General features: G+C 45.2%; 2 protein-coding genes across 2 annotated transcripts; both read right to left on the bottom strand.

Annotated features, from left to right (window-relative positions):
• Positions 1–2,621: 2,621 nt before the first annotated feature.
• Positions 2,622–8,624, bottom strand: txlna (taxilin alpha). Its single transcript, XM_080532546.1, has 11 exons — positions 8,553–8,624; positions 7,643–7,830; positions 7,135–7,428; positions 6,491–6,582; positions 5,065–5,235; positions 4,430–4,624; positions 4,170–4,289; positions 3,905–3,979; positions 3,553–3,645; positions 3,353–3,448; positions 2,622–3,138 (listed from the first exon to the last, which is right to left on the bottom strand). The coding sequence occupies exons 2-11, from the start codon at positions 7,827–7,829 to the stop codon at positions 2,809–2,811; spliced, it is 1,653 nt and encodes a 550-aa protein (XP_080388672.1). The 5' UTR covers position 7,830; positions 8,553–8,624; the 3' UTR covers positions 2,622–2,808.
• Positions 8,625–14,781: 6,157 nt separating this feature from the next.
• Positions 14,782–23,296, bottom strand: kpna6 (karyopherin alpha 6 (importin alpha 7); the record flags this gene model as incomplete). The annotated part of the gene is made up of 14 exons (XM_080532747.1): positions 23,193–23,296; positions 20,368–20,501; positions 19,972–20,067; positions 19,656–19,755; positions 19,442–19,536; positions 19,076–19,207; positions 18,786–18,874; positions 18,506–18,605; positions 17,076–17,239; positions 16,817–16,895; positions 16,611–16,736; positions 15,894–16,021; positions 15,162–15,349; positions 14,782–14,969 (listed from the first exon to the last, which is right to left on the bottom strand). Exons 1-14 carry the CDS (start codon positions 23,194–23,196, stop codon positions 14,782–14,784), a joined length of 1,623 nt encoding a protein of 540 aa, XP_080388873.1. The 5' UTR covers positions 23,197–23,296.
• Between the last annotated feature and the right edge of the window lie 901 nt (positions 23,297–24,197).

Raw genomic sequence — 24,197 nt, 5'->3', positions numbered from 1 at the left:
ACACATTCTCAGTTTAGTGCTCGTCAAATCAATATGCCACATAACGACAAAACCAAGAATCAGGGGTTGCATAGAGAGATCCGTTTAAACATTCTGTTTTGTCACCTGATTCTAAACTGACCTTCTGAACTGGGAAGCCACAATCTTATTAGGTAGAACACACACACACACACACACACACACACACACACACACACACACACACACACACACACACACACACACACACACTTGTCTGAGAAGCATTTTTCAAAGGTGGTGGAAAAGCCTTAATTTCAACAAACTGGCCACAATCACTAGGAAAACCAATGACAGGTGAATATCGTTGGTAATACGTGCACATTTCCAGATAGATAAAGAACACAGAAAGACTGCAGTAGCTTCAGAAAAACAAACAGATCTTAATTGATGGATGATTATAAAAAAAACTAACAATATAGTGGTGTTACAGTAATAACTCATATCAAACAATAAATACAGCCTACAAATTCCAAAGCATTGTGCAACATAAAAGGTGCAACAAATGATATATAGAAACAAAACAAAGGTTACAGTACATCACTCATATCCTCTGTCTGTCAGAGAGCATTCTGGAGCTCCACTGATTCACTAAGATATTTCAAGAAAATCGTTTGATGCTTGCGTTCCAGGCTCCCTACTTTTTGAAAAAAATAATAATAAAAAAATCAGATAAATAAATGATTTCCAAAATATCCCAAGCCGAGATAAACACTGCTCTGCTGTTAACTATAAAGAAGGATGTGTCCCCTGCATGCTGCGGGTGGTAGTGCAGTAGATATGCTCTCACTGTGGCCGTCCAAGAGATTAACTACAATGGCATGTGCAGAATGTTGACTTGTGCACACATGTAATGCATCAAAGCCAACACGCGCGCGCACACACACACACACACACACACACACGCGCGCACACACACACACACACGCAGACACACACACGCAGACACACACACGCAGACACACGCTCGCACACACACAGAGAGAGAGACAGACAGACACAGACACACACACATACACACGCACACACGCACGCCTAACCAGCTTTCTCCTTCCCAAGCAGCTACGACACTGTTTTGCTCACTCTGGCATAAAAGCAATGATTTCCATAAAGGTATATGTGGGCTTCCAGAGGAATGTAAAGTAAAAGACCAAACAAAACAACAAAAGTAGGATAACAACCGTCTAGAAGGCACAATCTTCCCAGACACCATCATTATCATCAACCTCCAGAAACAATAGAGTTAATTGCAGTGGACCACTGATACAGGGTTAGATCTCACCACCCAAATAGCTAAGATTAGGATTTGTGGGGGGGGGGTAGACTCAGGGCTTGACATTAAGCTTTTTCAGGTACTTAAGTGAACTTATCCTTTACTTGTCCGAGAGCTCAAGTTACTTGTCCAAATCCAAAGATTTTGAAAAAGCAATAATATATTATACTCTCACCGGCCACTTCATTAGGTACACCTTTTCAACTGCTTGTTAACGCAAATATCTAATCAGCCAATCATGTGGCAGCAATTCAATGCATTTAGGCATGTAGACATGGTCAAGACGATCTGCTGAAGTTCAAACCAAGCATCAGAATGGGAAATAAAGGTGATTTAAGTGACTTTGAACCTGGCATGGTTGTTGGTGCCAGACGGGCTGTTGCGTGATATTATAGTGTCAATATGGACCAAAATCTCTGAGGAATGTTTCCAGCACCTTGTTGAATCTATGCCACGAAGAATTATGGCAGTTCTGAAGGCAAAAGAGGGGGTCCAACCCCAAGGTGTGCCTAATGAAGTGGCCAGTGAGTGTATGTGTATGCAAATAACACATTTGACTACTACTGATTTGATAATGATGTATCCTTAATTTTCAAATGTATTCATTAAACAATATTTTGTAATTATAAAAAATTCTTACGATGGGGTAATCAGTGATTACCCTAACCCTTTTACATTAAGATTGGCCACAAAAGGGATGAATATCTAGGAATATTAACCCAAAAAAAGTGTAACTATAGTCCCTCCCCAATGGAAGCAATCTTATTTGCTAGCTTTTGGATAGTATCCTATATTCAAATTGAGAAATCTATCATTAGTGTCATTCTGAAGTTCGCATTGCGATGTGCTGGTCTTAAAACTTCAAACCTAAAATATAGAACTACATGAAAATTAGCGGCATTGAGAAGAAGCGAATATACGTTCACGCGAATGGCACTAGTGACAGGAACCCACAACGTAGGCTACACTATGGGTGCGTTCGTAAACTCACTCTGGAATCTGATCAGCACTCATGGAATGCCTTTTGTCCAATCAAATTACTTGGTCTCTTTATGACATTGAACGCAGTGTGCGCTCTGACGTTCTGAGCGAATTTACAAACTATGACGATAACGAACTACGAGAGACTGAAATAGCCTCAGCGAGAATGAGGAGCGGCATCGCTTTGCTTGTAAAAAATTGTTTTACTATTCAGATCGGAAGGAGGAATTAATGTTTTGCAGATATTAATACATATTGATTTTTTGTTTTGTTTTGACTTGTCCATCGGACAACTGCAGAAGGAAGTCCACTTGTCCGAACATAAAATGTACTTGTCCCGGACAAGCGGACAAGCCTTAATGTCGAGCCCTGGTAGACTAATCTGATCCTAGATCAGTGGTACAGAGCAACGGCACCCTATGCTGGAGTAGTCAGACACCCACACTTGTAGTGGCTTTCAAGCTGGATCATTTGGTGGTGGTGGTGAGGGGGTGGGAAAGAGGAGACTGTGAGCGGCGCTACCCAGACGAGAAGCCTCATTCCTCGGCTGTGATGGGCAGAGCACAGGCCTCTCCCCTCTGGCTCTCTGTGTCCAGCTCTGGGCCACAGTGGCAGTGGGGACAGGGTGTATGGGCAGGGGGGCTGTCGGGGTCCAGGCTGGGCTCCTGTGAGTCTGTGGGGTGTAGAGAGGGAGACTCGGCCCCTGGCTCGGTGGTCGGGGCGCCCGGAGTGCTGTCCTCAGGGCCGCTGAGGCCCTGGACCTTCTTGCTGAGCTCGTTGCGTTCGATCTGCAGCGCCCGACAGAGCTTCTCCAGCCTCTGGACCTTCCCCTGGAGTCCATCCACCTCACGGTCCCGCACTGTTTTCTGTAAAGACACACACACACACATTAATACAGATATACATAGCCCCTTAAACTCCATCACACAGTTTGTGGTGCAAAAATGCACACACACACAATCAAACTTCTAAAATGCAACATTACAAACTGTACTCTGGAAGAAGAAGAAACAGGCACGCACGCACGCGCACACACACACACGCACACACACACACACACACACACACACACACACACACCTCCTCGGCCATGTCCAGTAGAGCTTTGTTGCTGCTCTCCCATCTGGAGCGGTACATGGTGGTCTCCTTCTCCAGCTTCTTGATCTTCTTAGTCATCTAAACACACACACACACACATCACATGATCCATCTTCAATGAGACCCAATGAAAGGCAAGGATAGACTGACAGAAAGACAGACACAAACACACACACACACACCTTCTCCATCTCCTGTTTGAAGGTGGTGAAGACCTCGTTGCTCTTGGACAGCGTGCTCTGGAACTCCTCAAACTTCTCTGTGTATAACGACAGCTGGAGGGAGAGGGAGTAAGAACCTGAACCCAATGTGACCTTCATAGGACATGTTCCGTCAGAGAGGATGTCATCACAGTGCTTTGAAGTCTACAGGACTACACTTCAGCTGTATCCCACCATCCCCCCCCCCCCACAGAGAAACGTGGGTTTTCTGCATGAGACACTAATGGGAGGTTCCAGTTCTCTCTCCTATGGCTCAACAGATGGATTGAGTTAAAGCACGCACGCACACGCACACACACACACACACACACACCTGTTGTTTGAGGTGGACCTCCTGCTGCTTCATCAGCTCGCACATCCTCTGAGACTCCACTGCTTCTTTCAGGAGCTGGAGAGAGAGAGACAACAAAGGCAGGGATTTGAAGAATTTAGAAGACAGATGACAGGTAATGTCTAGTTTTCAAAATTCACAATTTTAATGGGTCTCCATTGACGATACAGCAGTATTGAATGGTAAAAAGAAAAGGTTTTCTTAAGTAAAACATTTCGCTCAACTTCTGTGGTGAGTTGTCACTTACAAAGTCCTTCTCTCTGTGGTGGCGATCCTCAGAATCCTTCAAGAGCTCCTGAGCCTGGTGGAGCTTGGCATCCACCAGCTGCTGCTGCAGATCCTTGTGCTTGAACACCTTGTCTATATGCTGAGAGAGGAGAGAGGAGGACAGCCGGTCACACACACACACACACACACACAAACTCAGAAAGAAAGAAAGAAAGAGAGACAGACACAGACAGAGAGGACACACCGACACCCACCGACCCCCCCCCCCCACACACACACCTCCTCTCGTAGCTCGTACTGTTCGATGAGCTTGGTGAGTTTCTCGGCCAGCTCCATGTTCTCCTGCCGGAGGCTGGCGTTCCTCTCGTTGTGTTGCTCCATCTGGGCCTGGATGTCGTTCAGAGTCACCTGGAAGTGGGACGTCACCTCCTTCCTCTTCTCCTCCTCCACCCGCGCACGCTGCACCCCGTCCTCCTGGGAAGACCACCACGTTAGGGACTGTGTATGGTTGGTCAAACGCCTTGAAATGTTGTGCTGTTGTGGAAGTGTACTTAGAGTGATGGTTGTGTTGCGGTCGTGTGTGCCTCGAGGGTGCGGCTGTGTCTCTCTACACTGTCTCTTTGCTGCAGGCCTGGACCCCTTTGCTATGAATGTGTGTTATTCCCACTGCTGTCAGGACTGCAGAGTCACTACCCATCTTCCGCCGTAGACTGAAGACCCACCTCTTCACGCTACACCTTAACGGTCCCTCCTAACACCTCTTCATCTCCTCTACAGTTTCTCTACTGTAACATTACATTGTAGACAAATATATTTGTTGTAAGCCACTTTGGATACAGGCATCTGCTAAATGCCAACAATGTAATGTCAATATTACGATGGGATTGTACTGGTTGTGTTGCGGTAGTGTGTACCTTGAGGGTGCGGTTGTGTCTCTGCAGCTCTCGACACAGGCTCTCCAGCTTGCTGCGGGCCAGGATGGCCTTGCTGTGCTCGTTCCTCAGGTGGTCCTTCTCCTGAACCAGCTGGCTCTGCTTCTTCTGTAGAACACGCATCTGCTTCTGAGAGTTACGCTGCTCCTCCAGCTACACAGGCGCACACAAACAAAACTGTTGAGACAAGATATGCAGCGGCCTCTCCACGGGCAGCCGTTTCACCTCTAGCCCGCTATAAATGCTGCGGCTGCAATCTCCCCAGGCCGCACTCCATCCATCAGCCTCTCACAGGCCCAGTCAGCTGAAATAGGCCACCGCTCAGCTCTGACACAGTGCCAGTCTCGCATGCACAACACACAGGGACAGGGACAGACACACTGTCGTGACTGTCATGCAGTTTTGGGTAACAGTCGGTTGTCATAAAAAGCCAACATATTAAAGAGCACACATAACAAAAGTGCTGGGCCATGTGAACAGCGCCACCATGCCAAAGGATCATCCCAGTCCAGCGGCTCTTAGGTGGCGCGTCATTTCAGTGACGCATTCTCATCTCACAGTTGTTGCTAATAATTATTTAACATTCATGCTATTAGGTATATCAACATGGAAAAAGAAAAAAAATCTATGTATTTCAACGGTAATGAGGTTCAAGGTCGTCCTGATGCAACCCTGCAAATGTGAAACCGTCACAGCCCTATCTCTCTCTCTCTCCCTCCCACACGTTTATCATGGCGCTGTGAGGCTGACATTTCATCACACTCCATACGTGGTGGACATACACACACAGACAGTAGAGATCTGCACTGCGTCACAGTGTGTGTGTGTGTGTGTTACATAGATCCCTGTATCAGCTACAAATGACTGTCTCATTTTCATGGGATGTTGAGCTGCCCAGTCTGTTAGTCTGCATGAATGTCAAGACTGGACTAGAGTTTTACATTTCAGTCCGAACTGACAATTGATTTGGGCCGGGCTAGACTTGGGTTTGCCACGACAGAGCTGTTTATAGTATTTAAATAATAGTAATATACATATATATATATATATATGTGTGTGATGTTATTTTAGTTTAAGCTATATATATCAGAAATAATGCTAATAATCGAGTTTGCTTTTGAGTGCTTTTTTAGTGTCCCTTGCAGTTTCTGCCAGTCCTAATTACTGAATTGGTGTTTAAATGTGACAAACTAAATATATAATAATATATATAAACTCATGCATTTTTGCTGTCGTGCATCATGGATAAAAGCACAGCTGTTTCTAGACATTGTGTTTTCTTCAGCCTCAGGCTTGTTTCTTGTCTGTCTCGGGCCTCATCTCAATGGGCCTGGGTGCACACACGCACGCACACACACGCACACACACGCACGCACACACACCTGATAGAATGATGAGAGCCACTCACCAGTTCGGCATACTTCTTACACAGGCCTGCCAGTTTCTCCTCTGGGGTGCTCAGGGTGTTCAAGGTCTGCATCAGCAGGGTGATCTCTTTACCTAGAATACGGCCAGAGACATTAGACACAACACACAGGAGAAATATGGACTAGTCTGGACTCATATAGCGCCTTATTCCAAAGTGCTTCACAATGGCCTCTCATTCACCCATTCACACACATATTCACACACCAATGGCGGCGAGCTACCATGCAAGGCGCCGGCCCGCTCATTAGGAGCAATTTGTCTTGCCTAAGGACACCTCGACATGTGGCCAGCCGGGGTTCGAACCACCGATCTTGCGATCATTAGACGCCGACTCTACCTGCTGCGCCACAGCCACCCCCAGCCAGGAGACATCCAGTGCAATACCACCTCTCCATAAGTCACACTTGTCACCCATAATGAAGACCATGGTAGTTCGTATAGTATTTTAAAGCCAAGGCAAGACATCCTCCACAGGCGCAAATAAGGAGGTTATCCAAGGCCTCATCAATCAGTTTTCACAGTTTTAGCTCTGCTCTGCTCTGCTCTCTGGTAGACTTAACAGAGTAACCTTGTGCCAGGGTAGGGGTTGGGGGGTGACGGAGTCTTTTAACTATCAGGCCTTACCCAGTCCTTTCACTTTCTTCTTCTCCTGCACCTTCTTCTGTTCCTTCTCTGCCCCGCCACTCCCGCCGTTCACTTTAGTCTCCCTCTCGTTGGCCAGGCCGTTGAGCTCGGGCCCGTGCGATTGGCCGTTGGGTAAGGCAGTTCCGTCTTCTCCGCTATCCTCCTGGCAGTAGGTACTTAGAATGTCCTCCAACTGCTTGCTCAGCTCCTCTACCATGTCACACTGAGACGCCATGTTGGGGAGGGCAACCGCTTTCGCCATGTTGGAAAGGGCAACTGCCGCTGCCTCAGCTACTAGATACAGGACAAATGGAGGGATGAGAAGAGTAAAGAGGGAGGTTGGGGAGGGAGGCAGAAAAAAACAGGTGTTGTTGCCGTCATAAATATAATAATATGGCTTGCAATGGCAATATGAATTAGACACTGAGAACAAGAAAGGAAACGGAAAGTCAATGGACAAAAGAACAGTGTAAATAGGTGTGTAACTGTAATCTAAACGCAACTTTACCTTTGCTCTCTGCCCCATCGCCCTGTTGGGGTGTGTCAGAGTGTGACATCTCTTGTTCAATCTCTTTGGGACTGCCGGTATCAATAACGTCTTTTGCCGCCGTGGTTCCCTCCATGATCTCTCCTACGTTCGGCGGTGGCGCGTCACTGCCCTGCGGGACAGACTCCTCTGTGTCCTGTGTCTTCATCCTTTAAACATGAACATAGAATAAGGCGTCTGTGTTTGTGATGGTCAAATTAGATGATTGTGTTCGGATAAGAAAAGTGAAACTACGGTGTCCTGTCAGTATTCTCGGTAACTGTTTCCCATAGGTACAGCTTGCCAACACGTTGCCCCCAGACAGTCACTGACTTGTCAAGTGAAAATGAAATGTCAAAACGCTCTCCGGTGACATTGTGAAGCGAGTTAGCTAGCTAACGTTAGACCAACTCTCCGAAATCAACCGCTTTAGCTAATAACATCGTTGACAACACAGGTGATTAGATATGAGCGAATGGGCAGACACAATGCATGCCGACGTCGTACCGTATCGTAGCAGCCAGCGCATAGCAACCAAGTCGAAGCAGGATGTCGCTAACAAACTACCAGTCTTACTGGCAATATACATAATTAATTTCATGGAACAAGTTTAATAGACTCGCTATGATTGTTAAATTGGCTACAAACGTCAAAACAACCCCATCCATGATATAAAGTGGAACAAGTTGTCTACGGATGAGTTAAGTGCGGTTAGCTAAGCTATCTGTTAGCATAGTGCTGTTACGTTGGCTGGCTCAGGTAGCATTCTGCTTGCTAGCGTAGCTCTAAATTAGCTCTTAATTGTCAATTAACTTATTACATATTGTCCAGACATTAGTCATAATTGTAGTGAGTTTGACCACTTCACAAAAAACGAAATATAACTGTTTACCTTCTTGATCCGATTCAATAAACACACTTGTTAGTTAGCCACTGTTATCCGCTTGCTTTTCCTACTGCCAACCGACACAGGAAATACCAGGACACACAACTGTGATTGGCTGTTGACAAAGGAAGTACGTGTAGTAAGTCTCTTGGCCGTATGGAACATGTAGTTCAAACAATCACTTTTTATAATTGTACATTAGACCACAAAGTCAGTATGCTTTTATTTGCCAATGAGGGGCAGTACATTTATTCATAATCTCAGAAACCAGGAGTCTGATTGAGTGAGAATGGTGGTACTCTGGCTCAGGTGCTAACAACACTTAGGTTGTAGGTTTGATTCCTGTTGTATATAATGAAATAGCAAACTGCTAATGGCATACATTATATAGAATCATGTATTCACAACATGTACACATGTCTTGCCTTCAATTCCAATGACACACACCTCATACAAGTATTGTACAAACAAACAACAGACACATTAAAGGGTTGCAACATAACTTTATTTCTATCTATCTTTTGTACAGTATATTCACTGGACATTATTTTATTTCAATCAATTTGTATACTTTTCTAATATTGTTAATGCATTTTGTATGTTTGTTTTTTGTTTCTCTGTGTTCATGTTTGTATGTCATGTTCAGTTGAAGTGTATCAGTTTCTCGTCACTCATTCATACCGTCGGTAAAGTCAAGTCAGGTCACAGTTTAAGATGGGTAACCATAAACAAACAAACATCAAAAACAAGATTAAGAAATAAATACATTTAAAAGAGAGAAATGACAGGACCAGAGCAGAGTATACATCAGGGCTGGTCAGTAATGGTGTATGAAAATATTTTACAAACATGTAGCATTGTAAACAATTGTAGCCTAGACAGCATTGCTTGTCAAAGCCCAGCAAAAGCCATGGCTTGTCTCTGATATAGACATTTACAGGATCTAGGACGGAAGACAAGAAAGTCAACTTTGAGTTTGATTTGTGTTCTAATCTATACCCAAATAGGGCCCTGAACTTTTACTGATCATGTGACCTGACCTGGAAATAAAACTCCAGGCCCTAGTTACTGCATATAATAGAGCCATTAATTTTCCTGGTAAGGTAAAATAGACAATAACTAGGGCCTAGAATTGTTTCTGGCGTGGTCCTGTAGTCAGGGAAATACTCCTGTCCCTAAATATGAAGCATTTCAGCACTTCTCAGAAGTTATTACAAATGCACCAGGAACAATGTAGGGATGGTTCCCTCTGCCAATGTATATAACAACATACACATAGTTCCCCTTTAATTCTTGATTATCTTTTTATTTTATTTTTATTTTTTTAATGTAAATTACTTTGCATAATTCTGAATCCCAGATTTAATCTGGGAAGATTTCAAGCAGTTGTCTGTTTTAACTGCACCCCCAACAAAAAGTTGAAAAACCAGAAAGAAAAGGAGCCTGGAGAGAGTCTTAATCTCTGGGGATGGTTGATTTTAGAGCATATTTATTGCAGGTCTTGTTGGTTGTTCTGTTCATTTTCACAAACTAATTCTCAACAATGACAATTTGAAAGAAGACGACTGACCAGTTACAGCTTCTCAGCTTCTACTTCAAGAAAACTGGTTGTGATTGGTTGTGCTAAGAGATGGCTGACTGAACCAACTCTGAAAGGTTGGTTGGTGGTTGTATGACTGGGCTTGGACAGCCAATAGGCTACAGCGCCATTGAAAAACCCATAAACCTCAGTTTTCCAGGTCAACAACTTCATTTTGAAGTGGCTGCTGGTCGTTCATGAGCAGACTGATTAGACCCATGCCATCCAAACATAAGGTTAAGACCGGCATTGGTCTAACAACATAGTTGACCTGGTACCTTTGTGGCAGTGGTTCCTAAATGCTTTTGCATCCTGACCCACCAAAAGCCTGTGGCTATGATTTGGGAAACACTACCAAGTGATAAATGGGCAGTCTTTGCTTCAACATTAGATTTGTGTGAAAACTATGATGAACTAGGCCTTCTGTAAGAAATCACCATCACCTCAACAACCTATGCTCGAAAAACCTAGCTTGACAAGACCAGTTATGATGCAATAAATTAAGCTATTTTTCAGGTGATTCAGTTACTCCTCTGTTCTGATCAAATGCCAGAATTTGATGCACATGTAGTAAAGAATGCCACTTCTTAAGAGAAAACAATGGCAAGTCATGTCATTTTATAAGATAAGGAAAATAGAGCAGCAATGTTTGCACAAAATGTGTGCACATTCAAGTAAAAAAAAAAAAAAAAAAAAAAAAAAAAAAAAGTCAAAGACATACATATCAACCTCGAGTCTTTGTAGGTCGGATTGGCACTTTAGTGAATAGGAGTGCATTTGCATCTTTCATAAATATAAATCTTTTATTTTTAAGTTAATCCATTGATTTCCATGTTACTATTGAAACGGTCCTTGTAGGCTGAAGACAAAAGTACACAAGGAACCAAAGACTACTGATATAAATGCTGCTCCACACATTACTGATGTAGAGTCAAGTTCTTTCGCTCATTTTTCTTGCTTTCCTGGATTTCTTTAGCCTGTGATGTCTGTTTGAAGCTCACTTGTTCTGTGGAGAACAATTTAGTATGTGAGAACCCAAGTGCATAAACTCCTACACTCAATAAACATTTATAACTCCAGTTTATTTTGAATATGCTCATAAATTCGCATAGACGTTTGCATGTAAACTATAGCACAATGTTCCTAGACGAGGAACCATTGCAGACCAAGACTGTTACACTTCATAATAGCACAGCTGAAGTAACACAACAGTTTCAATGGCTTACAATGGCTTCCAACATCACAGAATTAGTAATACTGAAACATCTGAAGCAGGGATACAAGTTCAGAAATTGAGATTGCTATCCAAAAAAAGTGTAATGGCAAGGGTCCGGTCTCATTTTATCAGGATCCTAAAGCAAACCAAAAAAGAATGGAACATTTGCTGCACTTCTGACAAAAACTCAAATTAACCTTTCCGAAAAGACATTTTAGTCTTTTCAGACTTTTATCACCTCTGAAATGAAATGCCTTTTGCCTGCACTTTGACAATGGGCATTTTTTAGATTATAGTTAAGAAGATTAACCATGCAGGTGCACCAAAACATTCTGAATGTGTATTCTCAACCAGGTTAAAATTGTTAATCCACAGAACAAGACTACGAGACTCTGATTAGAACATGTCATCATATCAATCATCATTCTCTTCCTCACACAGTGCTTGCTTGTCAGTCAAAAGTCACACTACTAGACTGTTCTGAGCCATAGGGTCCCCCCCCCCCCACCACTCCTAGACACTGGTCTAAGGTCACCTCCCCAATGGTTCAGGCCCAGACTTGGGGAGGGGGAGCTGGTCCTATAGCTGTGCCTGCCAGGGACGTAACCATCTTCAGTCATGTGGCAAAGAGGAGAAAAATGTTTCCATAATACAAGGATGCACGACATGACCTTTCTGAATATAACCAAAAAATACAAAATAAAAGAAGCCACAGTTTCATTTTTCTTTTAGAAATATCAGAGAAAGCTGTGATTTTTTTCTTCTTCAATTAATAATAAAAATAAAAAAATATTTTCTGTCATGTCTACAGCACATTCCCAGAGTTGTAATTAGATTAATCAAACCTGCCAGAATACTAACAATAGAACTGTATTGTGGGGACTGGGAGGGTGCATTCAATAAAAAATAAATAAAAATAAACTTGCCAAGTGCATCATTTCAAAAGTGCCAAAAAGGGATCTGGCTAAAGGAATAAACCATTTTGAATGAACATATTGTATGGAATTGCTTGTGGGAAACCATGAACCTCTGGTCAAATAATAAAGAAAGAGAAACCAAAAAAGCTCATGCACATTATGTTCATTCAAAAGATGATTATGGAAGCTTTTTTCTCCTATTGTGTATCACTCCATGTGTGAGGTGTGTGTACAGTGTCTGCTGGTGTTGTATGCATGTGTGCATGAAGTGTGTGTGCAAATACATCTCTTAACTATAATTTCTGTTGCGGTTAGGCTAGTCACTTGTCTAAGAGACATATCCCTCGCCAAAACCCTCCATGGCCTAAGACCCATGAGCAAGGGAAAGTGTTGTATACTTTCCTAGTGGGACAGAGAAGAACACATATCAATTCCTAATACATATCATCACAATGACCCATGCAAGATAACAAGATGTCATTCCCATTCCTTCACAATACAGTGATCTAGAATGTCAAAGCTCCGATAGCAGATCTACTTCTCCCACACAAAACACCATCAACACTATAACCCACTAACTACCACCAACACCAGTATAACATGACGAACATACAGGTCTGTCCCCAGGACCTTCCTTCTCAAAGCATCTTGTGGTTGCATCAAAGATGAAAGTAGTGTATTACAATCTCCTCTTGTTCTTTCTCCTTAGAAGACACTATTGGATTTGGGCAACGTTACACTATCGCCTCTCTTTCTCTCCCAGTCTCTGTCTCTGTCTTAGCCGTAACTTCAAGTGTTTGGCGAGGGACGCTCATGACAGTCGGTAGGGTAATAAAACACCATGCAAACCCCCTACCGTACACACACTGGGGGGCAGCAACAACACAGGGCCTAGCGTGCCAGCACCAACCTATTTACAATGGGCTCCAATGGACCAGAGAAATCAAAAAGAAAAAAACTAAGAGCCAAATCCTAACTTGATGCAGGACAGTGACCCGTACTTTCAGTCAAATCCTGCACTGATATCAATGGGCATTAATGTGATATCTTTGGGCCCTAAATAAAGTCCCATAATCCCTTGAAAACCAAATCAAGATAATCAGACATTTGTTTGTCTCTATATGTATTTGTATATAAAAATAAGTTTGGTTTGGTTAATGTACATAATCACGTGCGGCAGCAGGCCCCGTCCCCCCCCAGCTATGCGTCGTTAATAGTTAGATCACTTCATAATTCAAATGTAGCGCTATTAATAACACGGCACACAACGAACACTATATCTCTAGCTAAATCAACCTCTGATCAGCTAGTAACCTAGGTATTTTCATTTTTAAATCTTTCAATAGGGGTTTGTATATCGACCCCCGCCCTCCCACACCCGTAACTCCCATTTCTTCCCCAACTCATTGCTCTCCCTAAACCCAGTCGCCCCATGCTTCTCCTCCCACCCCATCTTAGAAATAATCTGAAACAAAGTGGAAAACTAAAAAAGCGGCCTACTGAAAAACAAACGTCAAATCTGTAGCAGCTGTACAGATAAGGGTGTTAGGACTGTCACTCTGTTCTAGAAAGAGACAATCGGAACTCTATAACTGGAACCATACTGTGGAACCATACTCTGGAACCAGAGTCTTGGCTCCAGAGTCCCCCTGCCTTGCTCAGTGGAAGCCTGTCTGTCTGACAGGAACAAACACCACTGTTTGAGAGTGAGAGTTTGGCCTCTGGATCCAGAACGCTGTTAAGATTGAAGAGATCACTTTTCAGTCTAGAGACCAAGACTGTGTAGTCGTTGGGAGGCTTACTGAGTGTATCTAAGAATATGTATGGGGGAAAAATAGATTTATAACAGCACAAAAATAAAAAATAAATGAAACTATGATGTTATTTTTTTACTTTTCTTTTTTTAAAACAAGATCAATCTCCTCACATTGCACTAAGCCAGGTTTGGGGTGAAAGAGTTGGGAACACCTCACCTCACTATGCACCAACCCCCACCCCACCCCCAGCTCAGCATGCATCATCCTTCAAGAGGACCTCCCTACGGGCAGAAAAGGAGGCTAGCAGGAGCGCGGTCAAAAAACTCAAAAAGAATAAACCAAATGAAAACACAGGGCCACTGTAGAAACAATCTAAGGGGCATCTATCCACGGGTATCTGTGTGCGTTTCAAACCTTGGCTGACCCACGCGAGGCTCTACGGTGTCTTGTTTGCTTCAATAAAGGTCAAGGGTCGAGTTTGGCCTCCTCCCATTCCGGTCCCCTAGAGATGGCGTTACAATAGGATTCTGATGGGTCTGAATTGGGGGCGGGGGGAAGGGGGTATAGGAGGAAGAGAAGAGATGACAGGGGACAATGTCATAGCTACCCTCCATAGGGTGGGGGATTCAGGGGTGGATAGTGGTAGATCATGGAAGGAATAGGGGGGGGGGGGGGGGGGATTCGGGTTCACTATAGCTGGGGAACCTCCATGAGAGGGGGTGAGGTACAGGGTGGATGGTGGTAGGATAGAGGGGGGGGGGCTGAGTTATAGCTGGAATCCCTCCATAGGGGCCTCCTGTTGGGGGAAGAGGAACTGCTGATTGGCCTGGTCCACCTGTGGGGCCAGGCTGGCATCCTCCTCCTCCACACCGAAATAGTGCTCGATCAGATCAAAGGCCTTCTGGTAGATTTCCTGGTTGTCGTGGCTCTGAAGGAACTCAATCTTGTCTAGACCTGGAGAATCAGACGAAAGACGATACATTGTTTTTGTCCAGATCACCAGGTGTGTGTGTGTGTGTGTGTATGTGTGTGTGTGTATGTGTGTGTGTGTGTGTGTATGTGTGTGTGTGTGTGTATGTGTGTGTGTGTGTATGTGTGTGTGTGTATGTGTGTGTGTGTGTGTGTGCGTGCATGCGTTGTACTTACCATAGGCCTCCTCTATAAGGCCACAGTAGGGGTTGATACCGGAGCCGTGCGTGGCATCTTGCTTGGCCTCTTGCTCACCAAGTCTCAGGATGTTCTCCAGCCCGTTCAGAGCCACCTGGACTATCTTAGAGTCCATCACCGTCAACAGGTCACACAGGGGCTTAATACAACCAAGGTTCACCAGGTACCTACACACACAGACACACACACAGTAATTAGAGAGGAGCAGAACAAAGTGTGTGTGTGTGTGTGTGTGTGTGTGTGTGTGTGTGTGAGGGAAATGTTTGCCCAGATTGAATAACATTGCACAAGATACACTCCTCGTTCCCTGTGGAAGTCAGGTGTCTGCTTTGAACCAAACAGAGTCCATATTATTTATGTCTATGACGCTCCCAGTTTAGCTCCTGGCTGATCTGTGAAGACTCTGGAATTTTTGAACGCATGCCACGGAAAAACGCTGAGCTACAACCCCTCGAAGAGGGAACAGGAAAACGAACATCAAATACTTCCTCAAATACTTCCCTCCTTCCTTCCTGTCATTACCACAGCCAATCAACATCTTTAAATACTGATTAGGTGACAGCAATACACGATCTATGACCAATAGGAAGGAAGGAAGGGAGGTTAGGAAAGAGAGGACTCAGGAGGGCTCTAGGGAGGGTAGGCTCACGGTTGATCTGAGGCTGAAGGGAACGTGTAACTTGGTTATTAGGAGGGGTGTCTATGTCTGACCTGATCTGTTCTGGCGTTCCCCCTGAGGTGGCGTTTGTGATAGCCCAGGCCGCCTCCTTCCTGGTCCTGAACTCCGCCTTCTGTAGGATGTCGATCAGCACTGGGAAGATGTTGGCATCAATCACCGTCTACGGACATGAGGAGATGAGGTCAGCACAACAATGGGAGAAAAATAGGAAAATACTTTGGGGGGGGGGTTAGGATAGTTTCACTGACAGGTCTACTAGGATGTCAAACAATCAGAATCCTCTGGAGAAGGACAAGATAAAAACCCCAGAAACAACTAAACCAGCTATTAAGCGTAGAATACCGAAGCGTTTATCAAGCCAGGTTGACAGCGAAAGATTTCAATGTAATCCAAAAATCTCAGCACTGCACTGAACCCTGTAGTGATACCTCTATCTGTACCTGTACCTGTATCTGAACCTCTCTCAATCTGTACCTGTATCTCTAGCTGTACCTATATCTGTACCTGTAGTGACGCTTCTATCTGTACCTGTATCTCACCTGCATCTTAACCATGTGCCTGTAGCGATGCCTGTATCTGTACCTGTAGTGACGCCTGTATCTGTACCTGTATCTCTATATGTACTTGGAGTGATGTCTGTATCTCACCTGTATCTGAACCCTGTACCTGTAGTGATGCCAGTATCTCACCTGTATCTGAACCCTGTAGTGATGCCTGTATCTCACCTGTATCTGAACCCTGTACCTCACCTGTATCTGAGCTCTGTTGCCAGCTGTGATGTTGGAGATGGTCCAGCAGGCTTCTTTGCGGATGGACTCTTTAGCGCTGCTCAGGAGGTGCAGCAGGCAGGGCAGGGCTGAGCAGTTCAACACCACCTACGACACCACAGGGGACACTCTACAGACCTGTACACACACACACACTCACAAACACCTCACTTCTCATGAAGACTCACCTGTGTCTGGATGTCGTCTCCCGTGACAATGTTGCCCACAGCTCTCAAAGCAGGCGAGGCCACCTTATAATCAGTGTGCCTGAGACAGAGGGATATTTAAATGTCATTCGAATACGATGGCGAAACCAACCAACAGACACAGACACAGACACACAGACACACAGACACACAGACACACAGACACACAGACACACAGACACACAGACACACAGACACACACACACACACACACACACACACGACAGGTCCGTCCACTCACATGAGCAGCTCCACGAGGCGCCTGCAGACCCCAGAGTCGATGACCGGCTGGATCTTCTCGTTGGGGCCGTCAGAGAGGTAGGAGAGAGCCCAGCAGGCGTCGGCCAGCAGGTCTGGATCACTGCTGAACAACAGCCGGGACAGGACTGGCAGACAGGGGGACACCTGAGGGACACACAGGGGACAGGTTATCACTAGGAGACTACTTGAAACAAGGACAAACGTGGCAATATTGTCCGAATGGTTTGAGCACTTGAGCCATGTGCTCTAGTTCTCGGTAAAGGGGTTCTACATCTGAACTGCACGGTAGAGTGGCAGTGTCATAATACCACACTGCTCAGCGAGAGAGGCACACAAATACCGCAGACGAGTTCAAAAGCTCATACTATGATTACGTCACCGATGGCCGCAATGGAGATGCCTACATGGCATTTGGTGAGGAGTGATGTTTCAACGGGTCAAATATCAGTGAGGTGACCTCAGATGGCCCCTAAGCGTCCTTCCTTTACCAACACTGGTAGAAAAGGAACCTCAAAAGAAGGAAGGCTTTTTCAAAAACAATTGAGAAACAACCAAAGGAAAGGGAACCATCCTTCTGTTTTTCCTAGCCTGTCTCGATAGGAAAAACACACGGTCCTCTTCACATACCCAATGAATCCCAGAGTCACATGAGTCAACCTAATCTGAGTCATTAGGGCTTTTATGTCCGTGACCACTTCAGTCACAAATTAAATCAGTTGACAGATGCGCACCGCCAGTCTGCCAGTCTGCCCCCGCTCACCCCTCACACACGGCTACTTTGAGCTGCGAGCTGCCTGGTCTGCTCTGGTCACGAGTCTGGATGCCAACCAGTCGGTCGACTAATGACACCAGACTGTCACTGTGTGGACTGAGGATGCAAGGAGCCACAGGTGAAACGGGGCTTCATGCCAACACAACAGGGCCCGATTGGTAAGGAGACAAACAAGGTATAAAATGAGGACACTATGCGCCGTTGTGCGTCATGGAATAGGATGTTCTATGAGTATGTGTTTTCGCCGGACTACACCATTGCTCCTAAGGATTCCGAAAATGTGAAGAATGTTGCCAAAGAATGTTGCTGGGTCTATTCTGAGGCAACAGATCAGACGCAGCCGTTTAAAGCGGAGCAGGGGGAGGCGTTGGTGACGTCGTCTCAAGCAAGGCTGGAATGGCACATCTCCTCATGGAGGTGCCGGGGAAAATGTGATAACTTGATAATAGCAAATATTTATACGGTGGCCTTATTTGGGAGAGCCAAGCACTGACACACCTGTCAAGTGTGACACACCTGTCACTGAAAGAGTGGTGTAAAGGAGACACGTTTTTGTGGAGATAGGGTGGGTGATCCTCTCAAGTGCAAAGAGTGTATGGGTTAGGGGTTCATGAGGGGGGGGGGGGGGGGGGTAGTACCTTCTCAAAGGCAGGAGGAGGGCTCTTGCCCCTGCACAGGTTAGACAGAGCCCAGACTGCGTTTCTTGTCATGGTCAGTCTGGTGGATTTGGTTAGAAGCCTGAGGGAAACAGTGGACACAAACAGGTTTTCTAATTTATGATATATATTTTATCTTGTTTTTTAACTATTTTATTTTGTCTTGCTTCCAAATGCATTACCTTTCTATACTAGGTTATGATGCATCTTTACACAAAGAAAATCTGTAGTGAATCAACATTTCTGTACAGTGTGTACTTACATTAATAGTGGTGGCAGGATATTGCAGTTCAGTACGTAGTCTCTGCACACAGCACTGTCCCCTGCAATATTACCTAAAGCCCACACAGCCTGAGAGAAGGAGAGATGTGGAGGCAGGGAGGGGGAGGGAGAGAGAGAGACAGAGACAGAGACAGAGACAGAGAGACAGAGAGAGAGATGGAACCAGTGCTCGAGTTAGCTGAACATCACAGTCTGTGGCTTGGATCAGAAGCCTGAACATCCAGTAGCTCCAAAGGACTGATGTCTTTGACCAGTGTTGTAGACTGTTACCTGTTCCTGAACATCCTCGAAGTCTGAGTTGAGGAGCTCTATGAAGATGGGCACTGCCCCGGCCTCGATCACTATCTTTGTCTGCATGGACGTGCCCGACGCTATGTTGGTCAGTGCCCAGGCTGCTTCAAACTACAGGGGGGGGGGGAGAGAGAGAGAGAGAGAGAGAGAGAGAGAGAGAGAGAGAGAGAGAGAGAGAGAGAGAGAGAGAGAGAGAAAAGGGGGAGGAGGGAGAGAACAATTGAAACATTATTACTATTAGCAGTGATTTGTCTTAAAACAAGCATGTTGGGTGCTTTAGTACAAAAATACACAATCACACCAGAACTTTTAAAGAGTTATTTGGAGAATCCCCAGCGGGCTCACCTGTAATGTGCAATTGACGCTTGTTTTGAGGAACGCGACGAACCTCTCAACAACTCCAGGTGTGTTTATGACTTCATCGATAGGTGGATTGGGCTCTGGAGGAGTTCACACACAGAACATAGCCATTCAGCGACAGAATCACAATCCAACCATCACCAACAAGACAGGAAAGAGGCTTATTTCCAAATCAGAAATGTACAGAGGGAAGACCTGCCTTTGGACAGTAACTTTCTGAATTTCTGTGTTGTGACAAGTTGCAGATCTTCGTCGTCTGAGAAAAGCATCTCCACCATGTCTCGCGTGATTACTCCTTCCTGAAACAACAGCCCCAGAGCCAAACAAAATTCTGTTAGCACTGACTCGACATCGAGTGTCTAAAATGTCTAACCCATAAACTGGTAGAAGTAAGGACTTCATTAATTTACTAATAAATTAACAATGCCACAAACAAAATAATGGCATCTTGTGTGTGCATGTTATACAGTACAGATGTGAGCATTAGTGATTGTGCATGTGTGTGCGTGACTCACCCCTGGAGTGGAGGAGGTGACGTAAGAGTCGACCAGTGGACTTTCAAACATGGCTCCCTCTTCGTTCAGCATGTCCACGTTTCTCCTCTTGAAGAGCTGTCCGAGAATAAAAGGACCATGACCTCTAGTTCATACAGCTATGTACACACATGGAGGGAGGGAGTGCAGCAACGCTATCAAACGACCAGTAGTCATTCATTGTCAATGGTGAGTTGTTGCTCTGAAGATGTGTGTACGCAGCGTCCCTCTTCAGTGTTTATAGATCAGAGAAAACAGACATGTTTAAACGATATGGAAAAGTCTACCTGGAGTGAAGTCCTGTTGGCAGGGGGCTGTTGGGGTGTTTGTTTACGTTGTTAAGAGTAGGGTGGTGTAGGTGGCAGTGTGTGTGTTTACCTGCTGTTCTCGTTTCTGTTTCCTGAGCTGGACGCCCTCCTCCTCTCTCCTGCGTCTCATCTCCTCCAGGTTCAGGGCTTTGTTCTTGTAGCGGTTCATCCTGTAGTTATCCTTGGCCGGACTGGCTGCCGTCTCTGCAGGAGAGAGACACACAGGACAGAACCTTAGGAGTGGATAACTGTTGTCTTGGTGAACAGCATTGTGTACAGGGCAGGATTTTCTTTGGTTACAGCCCAGTACTAACTGTGTGTGTGTGTGTGTGTGTGTGTGTGTGTGTGTCTTCCTCCTCAGATCTCAGACTCAGTGTAATAATAGGCCATGATGATGACACAGGGGTAGGTCTATATAAGCCTCCAACCTCGTAATAAACAAGCTCTTGGAAACGGAGCAGGAAAGCATGGTTAAATATACACTGAAGCATGTAGCCTACCACTATCATTCACTGTTTGTGCTGAGCATAACACGCATAGACGCAAATACAGACAAAATGCACAATGGAAACACACACTTAAAACAAACAAGAGACAAACAGGACACACACACACACACACACACACACACACACTCACACAGAGCACTATTCTTCAGCAGTCAGCTGGCAAGCATAACAAATGTATTTATTCAGTGGAGTCAGTTAATCGCAGAGTTAGCACGAACCGGCGCCCACACAGACAAACTGCCCATCCTCAGCATTTGTGCAGTCATGCCACCAGAGTGGGGCATGGCAGGCAGAGCCCTGAGTCACCCAGGGGCAGAGCAGGGCAGAGGGAGAGGGCAGGGCAGGGAGGAGGGGTCGATGTTCCTCCCCTACCACCACCCCAGAGCCAGACCAACACAAGCTGGAGTTTTTACGTTTTCTGAATATTATTTGAGAGAGACACAACTGGCCCCCTGTCCCAATGCAAGATCGAGGGATATCATACGTTTTATATATTACATTACATTTTTGGCATTAAGCAGACGCCTTTATCCAAAGCTACTTACAAGAAATACATTTGTCTAAGTAAGTGAATCAATTATCTATCTAGTCATCATAACAAAAGGTAATCTATGCTACGAACAGGGGCCATTGGCAGTTACAATGCTAGAAGAATGAATATACTGTTTTACTTGTATTATTCCTTTTAGTAGAGAAACTGTACAAGGGGGGTAGTGGGTGATGAGGAGGTCTTTAGGAGGGACAGGGATACATGAACATGAGAACTACCCCACATGCTGCTGTGTTTTTCAGTGCAAATGTGCTGTTGTGTCATCCCCAGACCCAAAACAGTGTGTGTGTGTGTGTGTGTGTGTGTGTGTGTGTGTGTGTGTGTGTGTGTACGTGTGTGTGTGTGTGTGTGTGTGTGTGTGTACGTGTGCGGTGTCCAGATGGTAAAGCCACAGGCAGACACACAAACAACGTCGTGGATGGACGCTCTCCTTTTCTCTGTCCTCTTTAAGTGACTTACCACTCAAGTGTGAGTGGAGGAGAGACACTCGTAACAGCAGGGTCAGGCTAGCACTGGAAGTTTGACACATAAACAATCCCCCCACCTACAATAACTGGATTAAACCCATTATTATGGCTAATTGAGCCCTGCCCTGGAAACTTGCAGACATAAATCGGGATAAATGGTCTCCAGACCAGTTCTAATAGGGGAGGCAGATTGCTGCTGTGTTAACTCTCAGAATTAAGACAGGAGAGGACAGGTCTGCCAGAGAACAATCTCAAGGACTGCAAGAGCACCAGTCTGATTTAGCCTGAGTCTTAAGTCATTCTGCCAGGGTTGAGGTGAGTAACGGGCCCGGCAAGGACACCTGTCTACACCCTGACACTGACACCTGTTACCTGTCCTGGGGGGGGAGAGAGAAGGACAGAATGGAGAAGAAATGATGAGATGAGTCACTGAGAGGAGAGGAAGCAGAGATGTGAGGCTTACACCAAAGAGCTATGGCCCATCTCTGAGATCTAATGCTACCTAGCCTTGGGCATAATCATAAACACATTATTTGTGCACCCTAAAGGTCAATGAATGCTCCTGAATTTCAGTCAAACGTTCCACTGTCTGCTGGTCATAGGACAGCTAGGGCCCAGACAAAGTACAGTTAATGCAAATATAGGCACTAAGGGTGATTCATTCTCTCATATTATTCTCTCCTATATTCTCTCTCTCGACACAAGTGACAAACAGCTGATGATTGACCTATATCAATATGTGTGAGGCCACAGCATCACTGCAGCACGTGTCAGCGAGGGGGACGTGTGGACTGTGTGGAGACTGGAAATAAAACCATAGCATCAGCAGTCATCTCTGCCTTGTGACACATGGAGTCACTATGCATGACTACATTTCAAACACATTCTATATTAGCCAGACAGTTAGACGTGTCCAAAAAAACGTAGGCTACTTCTTCTTATTATTAACAGTTGTCACAAGTCGCATAACAACTTAAATCAATACACCCAACTCTAACAAGCACACATGTTCTAACCTCCTGCGGGTTGCTAGCCAGCTTAACTAGCCCCACCTGGTTACACGTGAGCTAGCTAGCTAACAGTTAGCTATAGCTGAGCAGGCAACGGTAGCTTGGAAACGTTAGCTTTCAACTCTCTCAATAACAAATAGTGTAAGTCAGGTCGACGTGTCGTTTAGCTGTGATAAAAGCAGCCAACGATATCAGTATAACCGCTAGCTGGTGGCTATAGTGGGCAGCTACAGCTAGCGCTGACGTTAGCTGATCAACAACAGTACAGAAACACTAACTGGGATTTTTTGATAAGCGCATCTTCCTTCTCGCAAACCAGTATTAACGGACTGCAGTGATGACATAAACTCATAACTCACCCATGTTTACTTTAATTACGGACGTCTTCGCGTGTTATATTAGATAAATAGCTTGTAATCCTCTTTCTCTCCTGGCTTTCCAGAATTTGCCTCTCACAACGATATGTCCCCGAGAAATACGGAGAGCGAAAGATAACAAACTTAACGGTACATTTTCCATAGGACGCAAGGGGGCGCGCTTTCTCCATTAATCAAATATTAGACAACGTCTCTTAGTTAAAAGACCCACATTATAAGTTGAAATGATGTGTTTTAAGTATAAGTATATCAATATGCAACAATTTCGGTCCGAAATATGCAATTGAGTTCAGGATTCTTAATAGGACTGGTTGTTAAAATCCCTAAATATTCAGCACAACAATTGAGTGGAGTTGGAGATGTCCTCTTGGGTGGAGTGGAATTTGGCAATGATCACGTGGTGCCACCAGTACGACACATCTTCAGTTGTGGTCCCCGACCTCATTGGGTGTTTCGGCCAGTTATCACAAGACACCCTCTGCCGAGGTTGGCCCACCACAGGCTGATCAGGCCTGGGTGTGTGTCGCACGGTGGCACCACGTGGTCATTTGGGAGCCCATGTTGGGTCCCTACGTTTCAGCCACAGCCAGTGACTGCTCCGTTCTGCTGCAGTGGACAGTTCTCTGATTGCCTTCCTTTGGGCCTGTCCTCTGATCCCTACTGCCCTCAGGAGCCTTGTGGTGGAGCTGGCTACAAAGCCTCTGCAGCCCACCTCCACTGGCCACACCTTCACGTTCCAGCCCCGCCCCTCTGCTTCGAATAGATATTTAAACTCAAATACAAAGTTATAATCCGAGATATGTTCTTTTGATGACTCGCAATCAATCTGACGTCATGTAAATGGTCAAAATGGTAAATGGACTGATTTATGTAGCGGCTTATTCCAAAGCGCTTTCCAATGGCCTCTCATTCACCCATTCACACACCAATGGTGTCAAGCTACCATGCAAGGTGCTCGCTCATTAGGAGCAATTTGGGGTTCAGTGT

Source organism: Nansenia antarctica (genome assembly GCF_963989245.1).
Source record: "Nansenia antarctica genome assembly, chromosome: 5".
Taxonomy (NCBI): domain Eukaryota; kingdom Metazoa; phylum Chordata; class Actinopteri; order Argentiniformes; family Microstomatidae; genus Nansenia; species Nansenia antarctica.
This window is presented reverse-complemented; position numbering and strand designations above follow the sequence as displayed.

What these genes read in the sequence shown, in the direction of transcription:
- txlna (XM_080532546.1), bottom strand. Translation starts at nt 7,829, where the DNA reads ATGAAGACACAGGACACAGAGGAGTCTGTCCCGCAGGGCAGTGACGCG. An exon ending in GACACAACCGCACCCTCAAG is followed by an intron (nt 4,625 to 5,064) that starts GTACACACTACC and finishes TGGTCTTCCCAG; the next exon opens with GAGGACGGGGTGCAGCGTGC. An exon ending in TACTGGACATGGCCGAGGAG is followed by an intron (nt 3,139 to 3,352) that starts GTGTGTGTGTGT and finishes GTGTCTTTACAG; the next exon opens with AAAACAGTGCGGGACCGTGA.